Consider the following 15,411-nt stretch of genomic DNA (forward strand, 5'->3'; position numbering starts at 1 on the left):
CTCTGGGATTCTCTGATTCCAGCAAACCCAGCCTGATGTCTGTTGGATGGAGTCCTGTTTCACTGGATGCCCTCCCACCTTTCCCAAGTGCCTGCTGAGGTGCTGGGTGTGCAGGGGACAGTCCCTGGCTCGCTGCCAACCCACAGGGGACCCCAAGGGCATTTTCTGCATGTTGAGGAGAGGAAGCAACAACTGCCTTGTGAGTTCCAAAAAATTTCTCTTTTCCTGGGCTGGATCCTGGTTCTGCAGGGAGAGGGAACTGTGGGATCAGGTCAGGGGAGGGAAGTGAGGACCAGGAGATCCTGCCCAGGGTTTTCAGGATACACAGAGGCTCAAGTGCCAAGGGGGAAATGATGCTTGGAGTTTGCTTCACCTGCCAAGCCCAATCCCTGGAGCTGCCTGAGTGTGGGACAAAACCCGGGATGCCCAAAAAGGCCATGAGAGCTCTCAGGCTGCTCTTGTGCAACTCCAGGAGTTGATTTTCTCCTGGCAAAGCACTGAAATGACCCAGACTGAGCTGCACAAGGCAGCTCGTAAACACCCCCGGCCACTCCTTCCCGGAGAAGAGTCCAAGTTTGACCGAACATTTTCCACCCAGCCGAAAAACAAGGATAATAATTATCACCCGTGGAGTCTCTGTGCAATAAAAATCAGCAGGAAAATGAGAGCAAGGTCACCACACCGACAATGGATCCTTTGCTGAAGCAGGCTCCCACCCCAGCCGGCAGCAGGGCTGTGCCCGGGGCGAGGATGGAATCCCAAAATCTGGCTAGGGCGGAGGCTCAGCCCCACAGCCCCGTTATCTCCTCAGCACAGGCCTGGGTGGGCTCAGCACGGCTGGCCCCGAGGGTGGGAGCCTCTGTTTGTTTTGCTCTTTTTAATCTGAGACTCAAAGTTTTCTCCTGAACAAAGTTGTTTTCAGGTATTTGGAGCTGGTTGGAAGCTCCCCAAGAGCCAGAACCCCCTGAGTTCCCCATGATCCTTCTCCCACCTGGCTGGATGAACTCCAGCCCCTGAGATTCACCTCCAAAAATCAGTGTGGCCCCTGCAGGCTGCAGAGCTGCCACCCACCCTGGGGACTCTGCCAGCTTGGGATTGGAAAGTGGAAGTGCTTGGGGCACAGGGTGAGGGCTCCTGTTGTGTTTTCCGCGCTCACTTCCATCCTCGGGGGCCATGAAGTCAAAACAGAGAGTTCAAAAAGCTCTTGTGATCCTGAATGCCACAAGGGGAAGTGAATTCTCCTTATGCAAGCAAAGCTACAGGAAGGGAGGGAGACAGACAGCAAATGAGAGGATCATGGAACGGGTTGGGCTGGAAGGGACTTCGAATCTCACCCCATGGTGGGCAGGGACACCTTCCACTGTCCCAGGGTGCTCCAAGCTTTGTCCAACCTCACCTTGGACACTCCCAGGGATCCAGGGGCAGCCACAGCTTCTCTGGGCACCCTGTGCCAGGGCCTGCCCACCCTCACAGCCAGGAATTCCTTCCCAATTTCCCATCCAGCCCTTGCCTCTAGAAATGGAAAGCCATTCCCTGTGTCCTGTCCCTCTATTCCCTGTCCCCAGTCCCCCTCCAGCTCTCCTGAAGCCCCTTTAGGCTCTGGAAGGTCTCCCTGAAGCCTTTTCCAAACCCCTGTCGATCTCCAGCCTCCCAGCCTGGATCCCCCTTGGCTGCAGGAGCAGTGTCACGGGGTGACCACAGCTGTGACATGGGCTCAGGCCAGGCTGGACATTGCTCCCGTGGGATTAACAGCCCCTGACGAGACCTTTGAGATGAGACCAAGTCCTGGTGGGGCCTCACAGGGCTCTTGCTTTGCACAGCTCCAGGAAAACCTCTCCCCCAGGGGCAGGGCTCTCCCCAAGCCCTAGCTCATTCCCCAAACCCTGGAGCTGTTCCACACCCCCCGTGTCTCTCCCAAGGCCCCGCAGTCAGCGCTGGTTTCAATTAGGCCCCGAGAATCCCGACCCAGCTCCTCCGACACCGCCCGGCCTGCCGGCATTGTGCTAAGAAAAGCAAAATAAACGCCGGGGGGGAAATTCCCAGCCGGTATCTGCGGGGTTACTCATTTCTACTCCCTGCCCACGCTCCCATTTTAGGGCAGCCGGGAGCCTCCGGGGCTGTGGAGACGCGTTTCTCCACGGGAGAAGTTTTTTCCAATCCCATTTCACGCTAATCCCTGCGCTGCCCTGGGTAGGAGGGCGACGGAGGCTCCTCTCCAAGCCCGCAGCTTCGGGCAGCAGGCCAGCAGAATTCCCGGGATTCAGGGGGCCAGGGAGCGGGGGGACGCTCCCGGAGGCACCGCCAGCCCAGCCAGGTCTGAGCGGAACAAAGCCCCCCAAACTGAAGGAATTTCAGCCACATTCCTGCATTTTTTGTGCTTAGCAAAGGCTCGAGAACATTGTGATTGTTTGCAACCCTTCTGGGGAAGGAGGAGGATCAGCAATCCTCCCCACGCATAGGGGTTTGTGCTGGAGGCAGCGCGGGCTTGGGGTCTGCACCCCTAAACTGGGGCCCCTCCGTCACCAACCAGGTGACAACGAGGTGGGGCTGCAAAGCCACCGCAGCCATCAGGGGACAAACCACGAGGTGCAGCGACTTCCCAGGAGAGGCAGAGCCCGGGAGAACCGTGCGGGGATGCAGAGGGGCCTCGGCTGTCCCCTGGGAGCCCTCTCCAGGGTGGGGATGGATGGATGCTCTGGTGCCTTGTCCAGCACGGTTCCCTGGCAGGGGGACGGATGGATGGACGGACCCTTGTCCCACAACACCTTCCTGGCGCACACGTGATGTCTCACTCCTGCCACCATGTCCTTCCTTCCTGGAGCATCCCCAGGCCCTGAGAGCCCCCGACTCCTTCTGGGGACACCCTCGGGACACCTTCCCCGGTAACCACGGACCCGGCGTCACCCTTCCTGCTGCGGGCACAGCCCGCGGGCGGTGGGTGAGCCCCAGGAAAGCCCTTCCCGGGATACGGCTGGACCCGCCACACCCCAATCCTTGTGACACGTCCCTGGGGTGTCCATGGAAGCCGTGATGTCCTTCCCCGTCCAGCACCCGTCCTGCGTGCCCGAGGACCCCGCAGAGCCACACAGTGACCCAGCGCCAGCCACACCAGGGCACCGGGGGGCTCCATGCGCCCACCCTGGGGCACACAGTCCCTCCAGGGCTACCCGGGGATGCCGTGACACCACCCCGGGACACACGAGGATCCTGGACAGCAATCGCAGGGCACACGGGGAGGGTCCCTGTGCCCACCCAGGGCCGCCCGGTGCCGCTCCCATGCCGGGCCCCGCACTCACCGCTCGTCGGGCTCGCGGCCGCGCTGCCGGGAGGGCTCCAGGGGCACCAGGGCCTGGCCCAGGAACCGGTCCATGCCCACCAGCGCCCGGTGCATCACGGTGAGCACCAGCCCGCCGCAGGCCCCGGGCTCGGGGGGCAGCTCGAAGGCACATTCCTCTCTCCACTCGGGGCTGCCGCCGCTCTTCTCGGCCACCGAGGTGCTGTACTTCTCGCGGCCCAGCTGGATCACGGTGTACGCGTCGCTGCCGCCCGCTTTGCCTTTGCCGCCGCCGCCGCCCTTGCAGCGCAGCCCGCGGGCCCGCACCACCGTCACCTGGACGTGCGTGGGCAGCCAGGCCGGGCAGCCCTCGGCGGGCAGCGCGGCCGCCCGCAGCAGCGCCATGGCCGTGCCGTGCCGGGCCGGGCCGGGCCGGGCCGGGGAGAAGCGGCCGGGCCGGGCCGGGCCCCGCTCGGAGCCGCCGCTGCCGCAGCGCGAGCGACACCGGCCGCGCCGGCCCCGCCCACAACGGTGTCGGCCCCGCCCAGAGCAGCTCTGACCACGCCCACAACGCGGCCTGGCTCCGCCTCTCCACGGCTTTAACCCCGCCCCAACCCCCCCAGCCACCCACTAGCCTCGCCCCCGGCTCTTAGCCACGCCCTACGAGCACCCGTAGTCCCGCCCCAGCCGTCTTGACTCCGCCCCGTCCTCTCCGGCCCCGCCCCTGGCCCATCCCACTGAGCGGAGAGGGCGGGGCTCGGGGTGGGGGCGGGGCCGGGGCAACGCCCAGCCCAGGTGCGGTCACATCCCTGCGGTCACACCCGCGACACACACATCCCTGGCACCGCATCCCCGGCACCGGCACCACATCTCCGGCGTGACTCTGCCTGTCTGTGCCCCAGACCCCGCCACGGGCGTGGTGTGCACATGAGTGTGAGCACAGTTGTGTTCACATACCAATGTGTCTGTTCCCAGGTGTGTCCCTGCCCAGGTTTGTCCATACCCACATGTGTCCATGGCCTAGTGTGTCTATGCCCAGGTGTGTCCATGCCCAGGTGTGCCCATGCCCAGGTGTGTCCCCGTCCAGGTGTCTGTGTGTCCAGGTGTGCCCATGCCCAGGTGTGTCCATGCCCAGGTGTGCCCATGCCCAGGTGTGTCCCCGTCCAGGTGTCTGTGTGCCCAGGTGTGCCCATGCCCAGATGTGCCCCTGCCGACACCCCACGCACGCCACACCTGTGCGGGTGACGGAGCCCCCGGGCCGTCCTCCCGTGACCACACACACAGGGCAGCGGATTCCCGGGATTATCCCCGGTGGCACCAAGCCGCGCTCACCCATCCCAGCTTCCCTCCCACCCGCGCAGCGTTTCCCAGACCGGGGCAGGTGAGGGGCAGGGCCCCAGTCGCAATGTCCCGTTAAACCGCGGCCGCCGCCGTTCCCCGCCCGCAGCAAGGTCACGGGGCGGCCGCGGGCGGCGATCCGGCCGCGATAAGGGGCAGCGGGGTCGGGGCCTGCCCTGCGCTATCGCTGCCATCTCCGCTCCGCTCCCGCGGCTCCGGGCGCGCCCGTTCCGCCCCAGCGCGGGGACACCCGCCGGCCTCTGCTTCCAGCCCCATCATTCCATAATTCCCGTGTCCCTTTTCCCTGCTTCTGGGGACACTGAGCAGGTTCCCCTTCCAGCCCCATCATTTCATAGTTCCTATGTCCCTTTCTCTGCTTTCAGGGACACAGGGTGGGCTCTGCTTCCAGCTCCATCATTCCATAATTCCCATGTCCCTTTCCCTGCTTTTGGGGACACCGTACAGGCTCTGAAATCCCTTCCAGCCCCATCATTCCATAATTCCGTACCCCTGTCCCTGCTTTTGGGGCTCCTGCTTGCCCCAAAAGCTGCTGACGGGGCTGAAGCTGCTGAGTATGGGAAGAGGAACATTTCACCCCTAAAAGGCCTCCAAGCAAACACATGAACTGAGGAAACTCCTGTATTTCTTCCATTGGGGTGTGCTGCCCCAGCCCATATTCAAATACCCCATTAAAATATGCTTCCTACAGGAATAAAAATCCTACACCGGGAATTTCTTATCGCCCCCGAGATGAACTAAAATCCAATTATCCCTCGAGTCCAAGACCTGCTCCTGCTCCACCAGCCGCCCCTTATCCCTCCTCAGCATCTGCTTTTGATTTTCCCTTCTTTTGATTGTTTTCCCCCCTTTTTTATGCTCTGATTATCTCCACTCTCACCACATCTCCTCCTCTCTGCCACTTCCCATCTTTTACCTCCATAACTGGGATTTTTTTTCCATCTCCCTTTACCTTCCTTGCCCTGTTCCTATTTATTTATCTCCTGTTTATTCATCTCTTTGATTTCATGCTCACCTCTGCATTTGATGCATAAGGAGGGTTTTTAATTACCCCTGAAATCAATTACTGTATTTTTTATTCCAGTCTGGAATCAAAGGGAACACAGGGATCCTTTGCAGCTTCCTCAGAGAGCCTGAGCTGAGTGAAATTTTCCTTTCATTCTTGCTCCAACTTTAATTTTCTCACTTTAAATTTTCCTTCAACTTTAATTTTGGTTTTAACATCAATTTTTGGTTTAATTTCTGCTGTAATTTTATTTTTTCCTTCAACTTTAATTTAATTTTTCCTTTCATTTCTCCCTTAACTTTAACTTTTCCTCCAATTTTTTATTAACTTCATTTTTTCTTCCTCCTCCTCCTCCATGGAGTCTCCCTCCCCCAGCTCACCTGGATGCTCCCCTAAAACACTGGATGTGGACTCCCAACAAATCCAGCTCCCGCTCCAGGAAGAAGCTGGAAAACAACACAAATACAGTAAATAAAGTAAAGTAAATACAATTTACAGTTTACAATTTACAATTTACAAATAAAGTAAACAAAATTACTTTTCCCCCCCTCTTTTTCCATACTTCAGGTCCAAAATCCTGCTCTTCATCCCAATGGGAGCAACAGCTGTCTTCCCCAGGAGCTTTCCAGGCTGGAGCTGCTCCTCCCTGGGGATGGGAGAAGCTCCTGGTTTGGGCTGCAGAGAAATGAGAATTTCATGGGAGCAAAGGAAAGTGCTGCAGGAACATGGGGAGCATGATGGGATGTCGGATTGGGAATGCTGAGCCAGGTTTCCTTGGGGAGGCTGGGATCCCATTCCTGAGGGTGATCCCATTCCCAGGGCTGAGATCCCATTCCCAGGGCTGGTTGGGTCTTTGGATCCATTTTGTGGTGGAGTCAGGGCAGGAGTGATGGCAGTGACAGCCCTGCAGGGAAGGGGGCAGGGAAGAGCCAGAGCTGGGAATGCAGCACCTCAAAGGTGTGACAGGCTCTAAATGACCCCCAAACGCCCCCCCTAGACCTGGGCTGACCTCAAAGGAAAGGTGGGAATTGTGTCCCTGGGCCCCCTGACATGATTCCCCACCTGCAGAGCTGCCCCAGCCCTGGGGCCAACAGCACAAGGACGTGGAGCTGCTGGAGAGAGTCCAGAGGAGGCCCCGGAGCTGCTGCAGGGCTGGAGCCCCTCTGCTCTGGAGCCAGGCTGGGAGAGTTGGGAATGTTCCCCTGGAGAAGGGAAAAATCCAGGGAATGCTCAGAGTGCCTGAAGGGGCTCCAGGAGAGCTGGAGAGGGACTGGGGACAAGGCCTGGAGGGACAGGACACAGGGAATGGCTTCCCACTGGGAAAGGGGACATTGGGCTGGGATCTTGGGCAGCAGTTGCTGGCTGGGAGGGTGGGGAGGGGCTGGGCTGGAATTCCCAGATTGCCTGGGGCTGCCCCTGGATCCCTGGGAATGTCCAAGGCCAGGCTGGACATTGGGGCTTGGATCACCTGGGATGGTGGGAGGTGTCCCTGTCCACAGAACTGGATGAGTTTTAAGGTCCCCTCCAACCCAAATCATCCCACAGTGTCAGGGAATCTCTTCCCCAAGGATGCCCATCCCTACAAATATTCCCACCACCACCAAAACACCCCCCAAACCTGGACACGTGGCCCGGGTTTGACAGCAACTCCCAAAGCTCCCCCAGCCCCAATTCATTGGAATAGAAGCGGCAAAACTTGTTCAAACCCATGGGGAAGGGGCTGGAGGCCGGTGCCGGCCGTTTCCCGGTGCAGTATCCCAGCTGGCAGCGCAGAGACCCCGGGAATGGAAGGAGGGAGCGGAGGGGAGTGAGGGGGGTGTGGGGGAAGGGGCCTGAGCCAAGACAAATAAAGAGTTCAAATGGGAAACGATTAAAACTAAACTAAAGTCAAATAAATGGAAAGCGGGGGAGATAAGGCGCGGGCGCCCTCGCTGCCTATTTAACATTCATTGGATTGAATAATCAGGCCTCATTATCTCAAATTGCTGCATATTTGCCCTCAAAATGCTAATTTGAAAGTTGGCTGCGAGCGCCGTCTGCCTATTTTGACTAAAATATGATTTTGCTTTATTGTGCGGCGCTCGTAGCTCCGGGGGCATTTCCCCTGCGCCAACCGAACGCGGAATGGGCAAAGAAAAAAAAAAAAAAAAGCGGGGGGGGAGAGGAAGAAAAAAAATCCAACATTTATCAAAAGCTGGCCGGGGAGGAGAGCGGGGCCCTGTTTTGCGTAGAAATGGCATTTTTTAGGCCTTGCAGTGAAATTAAAGCGTTATCAGGCGCTTTGCGGGATGGACACTTTATCGCTCATCTCGGGGAGGGAAATGGCAGAACTAATTTGCTTTTATTCTGATTGTTTGGCGGAGCGGGGAGGGCTGGAGGTTCCTCCCTTCCCTCTCCCTTCTCCTTGTCCCCCTGTCCCCTCCACCCGCCCTTCCGTGGGGGGGCAAAATCGACGCTCTGGGCTTTATCCCGAGGATCCCACATGGAAAATTCGCTCCATTTGATCTCGGCCCGGGGATTCAGAGCATCAATCTCTCGGTGTTATTACCCTTCCCGGGAGTCAATCAATGGATAATAAGGTGGGAATAGGGGGGCGGGAGCGGCCCCCCCGTTCCCGGCGGGGATTTGGGGTTAGCGAAGGGCGCGGGCTCCGCTCCCTCAATCCCGCGTTAGCGATGCCGGGATTCGCTCCCGGCCCCCCAAAGGACACGTTTCTCATGCAGAGCCCCCCGCCCCGCGCTGTTTGCACAGCAAACTGCAATTGTGTGAGGGATTAAGGGGGCTCCGGGGGAGGCCAAGGAGCCTTGTTGACAAACCGGGGTGGAAATCCGGCGCCATCAATTCCGCGGGCGCCTCTGGATTTGGCAATGACACCGCGAGTGACTTTCCCGCTGGGCAGATGGAGGGGCGCTGACCCCTCCCACATTCGGAGGGCAGGTGGCGAGAAAAGGGGGACCCAGCGAGGGGCTGGTGGCTCTGGGGGTGCTGCAAGTCCCCGGAGAGGACTCCAGGGGAAGGTCAGAGGGGTTTGGTCCTGCTGTCCCAAAATCAGCCTGTGAAGGACAAATCTCCCCTTTCCCGTGGTCCCCATTCCTGCTTGGGGTGGTGGGGACATGTCCCACACCGACATCCAAAGGCTCAGCCAGACCTCGGTGGCACCAAAGCACAGAGAGGGGACAGCTCAGAACCCCCCTTTATCCATGGGGATAAACCTCTGTGAGAAACATCCTGGGAAAAACCTACTGTCATTGAGGTATCCCATCCTGGCATGTCCCATTCCAGTGTATGCCAGCCCAGTTTGTCCCATCCTGCTGTCCCATCCAAGTGTGTGTGCCAACCCAGTTTGTCCCATCCTGCTGTCCCACCTCGGTGTGCCCCAGCCCTCCTGTCCCTTCCAGGTGTCATCCATCCCAGGTATCCCATCCCAGTTTGTCCCAGCCTGGTGGCCCCCAGCCCACAATGCTGCCCCACTGTGTCCCACTCTGGTGTGTCCCATTCTGGTGTGTCCGCCGCACTGTCCCCATCCTGCTGTCCCCATCCCCGTCTCTATCCTGCTGTCCCATTTCAGCGTCCCCATCCCTCTGTCACATCCCGCTGTCCGATTTCAGTGTCCTCATCCCGCTGTCCCCATCCCGCTGTCCCCTGCCAGAGCAGCCGGGACCCAGCGCGGTCTGGGATCGCCCTCTGGCGGTCACTGAGGGAACGGCTCCGCAGGGACCCCACTGGGACCTTACTGGGACATCACTGGGACCTGATTGGGATCTCACTGGAACATCACTGGGATCCCATTGGGACCCTGCTTTGGGACCCTGCCCTGCGGCAACTCCCATCCGGGATCCTCTGGGATCCGCTGCCTGGGATGTTTCTTTACGCGGATCCAAATAACTGGGATCCTGACAACTGGGATCTCTGGATATACCCATTAGGATCGGCCCTGACTGGCACCTCCAGTAATTAACATCCTGTTAATTGGGATGGTTGATGATGGGAGCTACAGGTGTGCCAGCTGGGATTGTCACTAACTGGGATCCCTGATAACTGGGATTGTCACTAACTGGGATGTTCCTTAACTGAGATCCCTGCTAACTGGGATCCCTACTAACTGGTCTGTTCCCTAACTGGGATCCCTGCATCCCTGTGGATCAGAGATATTCAGCACCTCAGGTGCCTTTGGGAATTGGACCCAGATACTCAAAAAATCGATTTTTTTTTTTTTTTCTGGAGGTGACTCCTTTGGCACCGCCAACATCCAAAAGAGTTTGGATACAAAGCAGAGCGGGAAGGGCAGGGCAGGAACCCCAGGAGAACCACAGTTCCAAAAGCCTCAGAAGAGAAATAAGGAAGATTATGCAGAAAACCCAAAAATCATCATTTTTCCTTCAGGCGATGGAAAAAGCTTTGGACATTACACACCCCTGTTGCCTCAATTCCTGAAGGATCCATCCCAGCCCTGGGAAACCCATTCCCTTCCTGGGGTGATCAAACCCAGCCCTGGAGAGCCCATCGCAGTCCCAAGGGGTCCCTTTCCAGCACCCCCTGCCCAGCTCTGCTGCAGGACACCCCCACTTTGGGATTTGGGGCACATTCTATCCCATTTCATTCAGCCATGGATGTCATTATTTGCAGAAAACCCTCTGTTGGAGCCCTCAACTTCCAAAAACTCCTTTGCAAGGAGTTTCTCAGGTCAGGGAAAGGTGCCAGGGTTTAAATTTGTTTTTTCTTTATTTTTCCTGCATTTTCACCCTCAAACAGGCGGGGTGACCTGTGCATGTCCAAGTCCTGCTTGGGAAAACCTCCCTGGAGCTGGGTCAGGTCTTTGGAGAGAAGAAGTGGAGCTGCATATCTTAGGACGCTTAAGGGAGGGCTTTGCTCTGCATCCCAAGTGCGGCTCTGAGACCTTTAACAACTGGAAAGAAGAGAGGATTTTCTTGGGGGCGGATGTGAAATTCCGATAAAAAGATCCCACAAAGGCCCGGGGTCAGGTCTGGATGCTCCTCAGCCACTTGATGGCAGTGGGTATCCAAACACTTCCCTTTTTCCAGTAATTTCAGCTGGATTGGTAGGAAATGTCACACCGGGGGTGTCCCTGGCCCCGCAGTGCAGGGGATGCAAAAGGGATTTTGCGGGTGAAAGGCTGCAAGAGCTGGGATGACACATGGAGAGATGGACAATGGACAGAGGGATACTGCAGGACAGGGCATGGACACATGGACGGGGGGTCCTGGGGGATCACCCTGAGCCTCACAGGGATCCTGGAGGCTCCATCCCTCTGCAATCCACACCCTGTCCAGACAGCCTGGCCCAGGCCTAATGAGCAGCTTTGTCATTAATTAGCTCAGGGGCCAGAGCCTTGGGCAATTAATGCTCAAAATTAGGCACGAGCCATCCCAGGATTCACATCCCACTCCTGGATCCAGACCTGCTGAAAGGAGACACCAGGTCTGTGGGCAGTGACCCCAAATCCAGCTTTCCCTGCTCCTTGTCTGCACCTCACCAAATTTCTGCCACCTCCCTTCCCCCTCTGCAGGACAGGATCCTCCCACCTGGGAAAGAAAAGAGTTCCAAACAACCACTGGGTACCTCTAGCTCCATTTTGTCCCAAATCATTAGAATCCCAACCCCATGGATCCCAAATCACCTCTGTGTCCCAGGATTCCTATTTTGGCCCCGTATCACCTGGATCCCAATCCCAGGGGTGCCAGCAGCATCCCACCCAGCTCAAGGATGCTGAGCACCCCCACCCTGGGACCACCCGGCTCTGTGAGTGTTCCAGGGGTGTTTGCTGAGCTCCATCAAACAGAGGAGAGGAAAAAGAATAAAAAAGGGAAAGCACCTCCTGTCCAAACACAACCGAGCCCACCAAGGGCCGCCTGCCTTTTCATCTTTCCAGGGCCCTAATTAAGACCCAACAACACCAAATCTACCACCCTTTCATCTCTGCCCCCTCCCCGGAGCCTTTATTTGCCCCCACCGCAGCGGCAGTGGGAGAGGTCCCTGTGCTGCCCCAGGGAATGTGGCATTGCCCGGCACGGTGCCCACCACGGGATTTTGGGGCTTTTTTTGGTGTACAGACACCCCTGGAGAGCTTTCACCTGCAGGCTCCAGGCCGGGGGTGCCCCAGCACGGCGGATCTGGCAGTGCCCGTGTTCACGGCCACCCCCGAGGCGCGGGGCAGCCGCAGGGCTGAGGATGATGCTCCTACCCTGCCCCGTGATGACTTTCCCAGCTGGGGGTTGTCCCAAGTCCGGAGCGGGGCAGGTTCGGGGCTTGTCCCTGGGGAAAGCCGGACGAGGGGGCTGCTGTGGCGCAGATGTGGCCCCGGCCCGGCTCCCCTGAGCCCCATTTCCTCCCCAATAAAGCCCCGAGCCCCGGGGGAGTCTTTGAGCGGAGCCCGCCCCCCGCCGCTCGGGCCGAGGTGTGACTTTTCCCAGCTCATTAGGAAAAGCTGCGGGATTTTTAAGAATCTCAGACCCTAATGACCATCTGAATCCCATCAGCAGAGCGGGGAGAGCTGGCGGGTGCAGGGAAAGCCCCCCTCGCCTCTGCCGCTGTCACCAGGGCATCCCTGGGCTGTCCCCTCCACTGGCTGGCCCGGGGTGCACTGACACCCCAAAAAAGGCCGGGGTCAGAGCTGAGAGGGCCAAGGGGGACCCCAAGTCCCTCCCCCGGGAATCTGGGGTGACACTGAGTTCTTGTGTGGTCCCCTGGGCATCCGGATCCTCCTGCCTGAGTAATTCAGGGCCAATGTCACCCTGTGGGAGGAGACGCGGGGGAGGTCTGTGCCCCAGGGGCGGGGGGACACGGCGGGGACATCCCGGGGGGGGAGGGCAGGGGGACAGGAGGGAACACCCAGCAAGGGCAGGGGGACATGGGACAACATCTCAGGGACAGGGGATATGGACGGGTATCTTCCCATCCAGGGTAAGGTGACATGGAGGGACACCCAGTCAAGGGCAGGGGGACATGGGGAGTTCCCCACTGAAGGCAGAGGGACATGGAGGGGACACCCAATCGAGGGCATGGGGACATGGCTGGGGGGGGGGGGGACATTGCCATCAAGAGATGGGACACCCCTATGGAGGGCTGGGGGACATGGAGGGGACACCCTATGGAGAGCAGGGGGCACGGCCAGGGGACATCCCCAGGGCGGGCAGAGGGACAAGGAGGGGACACGGAGAGGGTGCCGGGCGGGGCAGGGGCCATGCCGCGGTCCCGCCCCGGTGCCCCCGCGCCCTATAAAGGGACAGGCAGCGCTGCCCCGCGGCCCCGCCATGCCGCCCCCGGCCCCGGATCCCCCCGGCCGCTCCTTCACCATCGCGGCGCTGCTGGGCCGCTCCTCGCCCCCTCCGCCGGCCCCGGCGCCGCTCTGGGGCTGCCCCCCGGGCCCGACCCCGCTGCTGCCGCCGCTCTGCGCCCCCGGCTGCGGGGTGCCCCCCGCCTGGGCCGCCCGGTTCGGGGCTACAGGTACCGCTCCCCCGACCCCGCACCGCGACCCTCCGCTGCTCCCGCGGGGGACACCCCGCAATGGGGACCCCCCTCCTGCTCCTCCAGGGGAGTCACCCTCTCACCACGGGGATCCACATCCTCCCCTGCCAGGGGACACCCCGCAATGGGGACCTTCCTCCCCGGGGGACACTGGTCCATCTCTCCCAGGGAGATGCCCCCAAATGAGGACCCCCTTCCACCGCTCCAAGGGGGGACTGTGGCCCCCAAAGACGGGATCCCATTCATGGGGGTCTCTTCCAGAGGGATCTACAGCCCCCTCTCCAGCGGGAATATCCCCAAATGGAGACCTTCCTCCATCTCTTCAAGGGGGGGACCCTTGACTGCGTCCCCCAGGGGACCCTTCCTAAGGGGATTTCTTCCAGGGTCCTGCCCACTGCTCCCAAATGGGGGCCTGAATCCACCTCTGCCTTGGGGACATCTGCAAATGGGGACCTCCTTTCACCTCTCCAAGGGGGAATCGCCTCAAAGGGATGTCTTCCAGGAGAGTCCATGTCCATGTCTCTTGGGACACCCTCAAATGGGACATCTCTAAATTCGAGGGGAGTGCTCCTTCCACCTCTACATGGGAAATTCCCTCAAAGGAATTTTTTTTTTTCCATGAAGAACCTGTGTCCACCTCTCCAAGGAGATCCTCAGGAAATGCAAGGCCCCCTTGACACCCCCCAAGAGGACACCCCCCAAGGTGTCCTCTTTAAAGGGGACACCTCCAGATGGGAAGATTCCTTCTGCCTCTCCAGGGAAGACGCTCCTGAGGAGGGACCCCACTTTAGAGGGGACCCCCTCCAAGGGCTCATCTCTACCCTGACCCCTCTCTGTGTCACCTCCAGGCTTCCTGATCTCCAAGTGCTGCTTGCCCCTCCTGAAAGCCAAGCCTGGCAAAGCCAAGCGTGTGCGGACCATCTTCAGCAGCGAGCAGCTGGCGCGGCTGGAGCAGGAGTTTGCTCGGCAGCAGTACCTGGTGGGACAGGAGCGCTGCCTGCTTGCCTCCTCCCTGCACCTCACCGAGGAACAGGTGAGCCCCACCTGCCTCCAGCGGCTCCAGGGAGGTTCCCCAAGGGGCGGCGACCTGTCCCTCAGCCTGGCACAGGAGTCCCGGGGGTGCTGATGGCAGAGTTTCCATGAAAAGGGTGGTGGGTCACAGGCGGGGAAACTGAGGCATGGTGTGGCTATCCAAGAGCCAGAAACTTGTGCCCCTCTTAAAGCTCCTCCACCACTGGCAGCCCAGCTGCTGGGAGCAATTTTCCATCTTTCAGGGATAGACTGAATGCTGCTTGAGTCCAGGAGCAGCCAGGTTGGAAAGCCAAGCTTTGCCTTTTCCTAAATGGGAGTGTGGGAGGGAATTGGTGGAATCATTATCCTTGGAAGTGTCCAAAACTATGTGGGGGTGGCACTTGGGGACAGGTTTAATGGTTGGACTCAATGACCTTTCAAAACTTCATAATTCCATGATTCTGTGGTTCCCAAGGTGAAGGTCTGGTTCCAAAACCGGAGGATCAAGTGGAGGAAACAAAGCCTGGAACAGCAACAGGCCAAACTGGCCCAAATGGGTTTGGGCACCCCACAGAGGAGCCCAGACTCGCAGAGCCACCACGAGGAGGACAAGGACTTCCCAGCAGAGTCAGGGGACAGCCAGGAGGACACGTCCTTGTCCCCTGCACAGACTGTGACAAAGAGCTGCTGAGCCACCACGGGGCCCATTGTGTGTGTATTATAGAATGTATCATAGCTGGCAATATCTAATATATACAGGATGTACAGGGCACCCCCGGGGTTTGGGGGTGAAATAAATTATTTATGCGACTCTTGGGCTCATCTTTGTAGAAATAATCCTCATTCTTGGGAGCTTGGAAATCTCCCAGCTCAGGACCTTCAGAGACCCCAGAACCCTGGAGAGGATTTGTCACCTTGCTCTGTCCACAGCTCATAAATCCCACCAAGTGCTGGCTTCCTCTCCAGAGATTTCAGAGCCAGGACAGGAGGGAAAATGCACCTGGAGGCAAAACTGGAGGGAGCTCTGTGACCTGAGCTCCTGGGGTGACATCTCAGCTGGGCAAGGATTAGCCAGGGTTTGTTCTTCATTGCTTGGCTCTGCTTTGGCACAGGTGGAGGTTTTGAATCCAGCAGTTTTGGGATGTCCACTGAGCAGGGGATGATCCAAAGGTGGGAGATCCATGGGAAGCTGGGGGGGCTCCCTGAAGGTGTAAAGCAGGTGGGATATCCCAGATCAGAGCGGCAGTGGGGACACGGGGTGCTTAGCTGGGCAGTAGCA

At 59.0% G+C, this 15,411-nt stretch overlaps 2 protein-coding genes across 7 annotated transcripts in view; one reads left to right on the plus strand and one right to left on the minus strand.

The window, feature by feature from the left end:
* RAB11FIP5 (RAB11 family interacting protein 5) overlaps positions 1-3,762 on the minus strand; it is a 39,277-nt gene extending 35,515 nt beyond the window's left edge. For 3 of the 6 annotated variants that reach the window (XM_066317547.1, XM_066317545.1, XM_066317543.1), the window contains exon 1: positions 3,297-3,760. In XM_066317547.1, coding sequence (XP_066173644.1) covers positions 3,297-3,679 — 383 coding nt within the window. In that variant the 5' untranslated portion in view covers positions 3,680-3,760. Of the gene's footprint in view, positions 1-3,296 lie in introns of all 6 variants that reach the window. The other 3 variants (XM_066317544.1, XM_066317542.1, XM_066317546.1) reach the window with 2 other exon arrangements.
* Positions 3,763-12,907: 9,145 nt separating this feature from the next.
* Positions 12,908-14,920, plus strand: LOC136359936 (homeobox protein Nkx-6.1-like). Its single transcript, XM_066316823.1, has 3 exons — positions 12,908-13,100; positions 13,970-14,154; positions 14,608-14,920. The coding sequence occupies exons 1-3, from the start codon at positions 12,908-12,910 to the stop codon at positions 14,821-14,823; spliced, it is 594 nt and encodes a 197-aa protein (XP_066172920.1). The 3' UTR covers positions 14,824-14,920.
* Positions 14,921-15,411: the final 491 nt, after the last annotated feature.

The sequence above is a fragment of the Sylvia atricapilla genome, chromosome 4 (assembly GCF_009819655.1).
Source record: "Sylvia atricapilla isolate bSylAtr1 chromosome 4, bSylAtr1.pri, whole genome shotgun sequence".
NCBI lineage: Eukaryota > Metazoa > Chordata > Aves > Passeriformes > Sylviidae > Sylvia > Sylvia atricapilla.

What these genes read in the sequence shown, in the direction of transcription:
- LOC136359936 (XM_066316823.1), top strand. Translation starts at nt 12,908, where the DNA reads ATGCCGCCCCCGGCCCCGGATCCCCCCGGCCGCTCCTTCACCATCGCG. An exon ending in CGCCCGGTTCGGGGCTACAG is followed by an intron (nt 13,101 to 13,969) that starts GTACCGCTCCCC and finishes TGTCACCTCCAG; the next exon opens with GCTTCCTGATCTCCAAGTGC. An exon ending in TGCACCTCACCGAGGAACAG is followed by an intron (nt 14,155 to 14,607) that starts GTGAGCCCCACC and finishes GTGGTTCCCAAG; the next exon opens with GTGAAGGTCTGGTTCCAAAA.